This window comes from Myotis yumanensis, unplaced genomic scaffold, assembly GCF_028538775.1.
Source record: "Myotis yumanensis isolate MYYU_CA2020_CCGP unplaced genomic scaffold, mMyoYum1.0.hap1 SCAF_23, whole genome shotgun sequence".
NCBI lineage: Eukaryota > Metazoa > Chordata > Mammalia > Chiroptera > Vespertilionidae > Myotis > Myotis yumanensis.
In genome coordinates, this window is record NW_027223774.1 from 15,002,107 (window position 1) to 15,006,739 (window position 4,633).

Consider the following 4,633-nt stretch of genomic DNA (forward strand, 5'->3'; position numbering starts at 1 on the left):
TTTTTCAAGGATCTTCATGCTGCTCCCCAACTCATAACTGGAATCACACATGATCAAGGAGCGGTGTCCGCAAAAATGTCACCCAGGCAGAGGACAGAGGCTGCCCGAATAGTCAGGGAAGACATGGAGAGGGTCAACCAACAAATGGAGGGAGGGTCTTCTTGAAAATATTCCCCAATGACCATGGAGCCCACAGCCACCTGAGCTCCCACCACAGTCCTTGCTTCACACCTTACCCTTCACACCTGGAAACTGCAGGTCCTTCTGAGACTCTTGGTTCTAGGGCCTCTGTCTTTGGAAACAACAGCCATGCTGGTGACAACCTGAGAAAGAGGGAGGGTCCCCTCTGCAGTCATCACCCAGTTTGACACCTTCTCACCACCAGTCACCTTGGTGGCCTTTCTGCTGGGAGGAAATCCCTTCTTCCCAGCACATTTGAGAACACAGGGATGACCTGGTGCCCAGTTGGGTTTCTGTGTCACAAACAGAAATAATCCCCAGTTTGGGGCTTGTGGGGTTCTCTGTGTGGTGTTGCCAGGCCCAAGACCAAGATCCAGCAGGAGCCAATGCTGGGGTGAGAGGGTCACCCTCTCAGGGGACACATGCCTCCATCTGCCTTGCTGTTGCAAGTGGGCTCCACAGGCCATTAAGATACAACTCCACTGAGAGCTCATCAGATGCAGAGTCTCTGGTCCACTGCACACCTGGAGGGTCAGAATCTGTATTTTAACAGGATGTAGAGACCCTCCCTGTGCACAGGAGTGGGGCAGGGCCCCAAATCTTCACATCATAGGGTCTCATCCTGGCATCCATGTAGATGGGCATCTGGTGAAGTAGCCTTTCTAATATGTCACCTGTGCATCCCAATCCTTACAAATTTTCACAGGAGATCCAGTGCAGAGCCGTGGTGAGATCCTTGTGGCATTTTTTCTGAGGTGGCCCTAGAATTCTTTTGCTGAAGGAAAATGTCAAACGTGCACTGACAGGGAGCTGTGGAGAATGACCAAGAACTGGACGCCTCAGGCCAGTGCTTTTCTCGGCACCTGTCTGTGCATGTGGAAGTTTGTGTTTGTATGTGTGTGTGCTGTCAGAGGCTTCAGCAGTTTAGAGGGAACCAAGTTATAGAGTAAAGGTAAACTGAAAGGGGCAACAGGCTTGGCAAAAATGAGGGTAGAGAGAGGGAGGGTCCTGGGCCCTGACCCCGCCCTGGCACACATGACCAGGGAAGTTATCTTGCCCTTGCAGAAGGCTCAGCACGCACGGAGGAGGGACAGCACATCCCACCACTCTGGACAGAAGTGCCTGGGAGCCTTATTGGACATTGAGCTCTTCTCTCAGAGGGAGGGACGGAGCAGTTAGCAGTCACTATGAAGTTCCCTGCAGCTCCTGCCCACAGAGGATTTGGCCCCTGGCTGGGGCTCCTACTGGCTGGTAAGGAGGGGACAATCCCTGAGAATGGAAGGGAGGTTGGGAGTCAGAGACTGGCCAAGATCTCCTGGGGAGGACAGTGTTCTGGGATGGGAGGAAGGGCTTCCCTTTGGACCTGAGTAAAAGGACAGGGGCGCAGAGTAGGATGAGAGAGGGGGCTCAGCAGCAGGAAAATCTCATCATGTGGAGAGGGCCAGGAAAACCTCAATTTCTGTTCATTTTCTGTTATTCATCACTGAGTATTGAATTTTGACAACTGACCACTGTCATGACAATTTATTTCAGGTGATACCAGAAACATTTTAACCATGGGTGCTAAACATTGTCCCCACCACCTACTACAAATATGGGCAAATATATCATGGGACATGGTTAAGCCTGGAGCACTCATTCTTGAACCCACAGGTGTTTGCAGGCTATTGCAGGCATTGGGGTCACAAGATCATAAAATCCCCTGCCCACATGCAGCTCAAATTATACAGGGAGAAAAGAGATGAGAAGAGATCTATTTGTGATATCAGGTACTCACAAGTACCCTGAAGGGTACAGAGCCAGGACAGGTCAGAGTAAAGATAGAGGTTCTTTACAGAATGTGGTCAGGGAAGGTCTTCCAAGAAGGCCACTGAGTGTTACCAGGCATCTGAGGGCAGAGAGGAGGACAGCCACACAGACAGGTGGGAAAGAGAATTCAAAACAAAAAGTATCGGTTCTGAGGTGCTGAAGCCATGGTGGCCATGGTGCTGACCTTGTCCAAGGAGATGCATACATGAAATCACACGCAGACCAAGGCTGAGAGATGAAGAGAAATGCCTCATCTCTCCATCCCAATAAACAGATGAAATACTGATAAATCTCTCTCTTCCCTTCTAGTCTTCCTCTTAACCTTCTGGATCCCGCCCACCACTGCACGATTTGGTATTGTCACAACCAGTGCTCTTGAAGGGCAAGATGTGATTCTACGTATCCACAATAGGCCTCCAGGTGTTACAGGCTTTGTTTGGTACAGGGGAATAGAGAAGAACTACTATACTCTTATTTCATCTCTTACATTGCATTCAAGGCGATCGCTAAGAGGGCCCGAATACAGTGGTCGAGAGACAGTAAACCTTGATGGATCCCTGACCATAAGAAAAGTCACTGTGTGGGACCTAGGAATGTACATCGTAGTAGCCGTCCTTCAAAATTTTCAAAAAGAAGTTGGATTTGGACGGCTCAATGTATACTGTGAGTGATTGCTCTCTGACCTCTAGGTGTCGGGTGGGGTAAATTCTACTACACATACAGAACTTTCAGCTTTGGACTCTCCTCCATCCCCCTCTGCATCGTGTCCCAAGGTGGGTTGGGCATTTAGTGCAAGGCACACGGTGGAGACAAACTTCCTAAGGTCAGAGTTCCCTTCCCAGACTCCAGCCCCATAGACATTCACCACATAGAGAAGGAGCAATTTGATGGGAGTGAGTCAGCAGAGGGAGACTAGTCTCAGTCCAGGTCCCTGGGCCCCTTTCCCTGAACATGTCCCTGAGATAGATCCTGCAGGGCTCTCTAAGGACCAGGCCTAAGGGGTTCCCGGGGTTCATCACAGAGAATCCTAGTTTGGACAGCCCCTCTTCAGGCTCTGTCACAATGTCCTGACTCCAGAGGCCCTGGGGAGCCTGTGTCAGGTTGGGTTTTGACTCCGGGAAAGGACTGAGTGAGAACAACAGTTTCCCATGTGCCAGAGTCACAAGGCTCCTGATCTGGTCTCTAGTTGGCGCTCAACACCAAGAGCCACCTCTGCGAAGGATGGAGCCTGGTCCTTCTCCTGAGACTGTGTGTGGAGAGCACAATTGGAAGAACTCCACAGATTATAAGCTGACTCATCTGGGGAACTTAGGAGAGTTCAGGGAAAGGTCAGCATCCCAAGGGAGGAGCAGGAGAAAAGATGCTCCTGGCAGCTGCTCATCTACCAGGGATCAGCCCAGGGGATTCTCTCGTGAAGTCCATCAATAATAGATGCCTCTTATTTGAGCACTTTTCCTTCCCAATATTTATGTCAGATACTGTGAATATTTTATCATTAGTACATTGTCAGCCTGACAGTCAAATATTCATTTTCCTTCACTGAGGGGAAAGTGATGCACAGGGAGATACAGACCCTAAGCAGAAACACGAAGACCATGAGAAATTGATCTGAGTCACTTGAGGTCTATCTGCAGCCATAGTCCCATGTTTCCCTCCAATCCCAGGAGCCCTATTAGATGTCTTTGTATCCCTAGATCAATCATTGTTTCATTTCCTTCCTTCTTATTGGTCTTCAGCTCAGAGGGGTAGATTTGGTCTGGGGAGTGAAGTCAAATTTAGAATAAATTAATTTTTACTGTGGAACCAGATTACCCTCAGAACAATCAGAGTCAGGGATTAGATCTTTGAGGAAGGAGCATGCCCCAAGTCTCAAGCTCACAGTCAATCATTCTCACCCTCTATTTTTTCACAGGGCCAGTGAGTGTGCCCACACTCCTAGCCAGCAACACCACAGTCACAGAGAATGAGGATGCCGTGGTCATGACCTGCTACACAGATGAGAGCTCCACCAACTGGTTGTTCAATGCTACGAGTCTGCGGCTCAGGGAGAGGATGAAGCTGTCCCAGGACCACAGAACCCTCACGATAGACCCTGTCAGGAGAGAGGATGCTGGGAGCTACCAGTGTAAAGTCTCCAACCCAGTCAGCTCCACTGAAAGTGCGCCTGTAGAGTTATATGTCAAGTACTAGTGATCCTCCTCCCCTCCCCTATGGTCTTAAACTAAAAAAATAAAAATAAAAATGCACCTATTAGATTTCTTGTGGTGGTGGAAATTGCTTAGAAGACTTGCTTTGAATCAATAAATACCAAAAAATGTGAGCTGGCATTGTCATTACTGTTGGCATAAGGTAACATTCCACATTGGATCCCATCTCTGGTTGGTCCCATTTCCACCATCTACATAATGGAGGGGATACCATGTGCTTCACAGGAGCGGCAATCATTGTGTGATGACTGGCACTAGTAAGAGATAAACTCACAGGAACATGAGCTCTTTCCCATTTCCAGGGAGAACTTTGGAGGGTGCCTGGACACTTGTGAGGATGGGAAGAGATAAGAGAACACCTGTGTGAGATGCAACAATGACTTTGTCTCCCTGTTCTACTTCTCCCAAAAAATTACTAATGCCTTCTGGAGTATTCT

The 4,633-nt window shown here is 48.9% G+C and overlaps 1 protein-coding gene across 1 annotated transcript; it reads left to right on the plus strand.

The window, feature by feature from the left end:
* The first annotated feature begins 1,367 nt into the window (after positions 1–1,367).
* On the plus strand, positions 1,368–4,179 carry LOC138999847 (cell adhesion molecule CEACAM21-like). Its single transcript, XM_070402060.1, has 3 exons — positions 1,368–1,431; positions 2,299–2,652; positions 3,902–4,179. Exons 1-3 carry the CDS (start codon positions 1,368–1,370, stop codon positions 4,177–4,179), a joined length of 696 nt encoding a protein of 231 aa, XP_070258161.1.
* Positions 4,180–4,633: the final 454 nt, after the last annotated feature.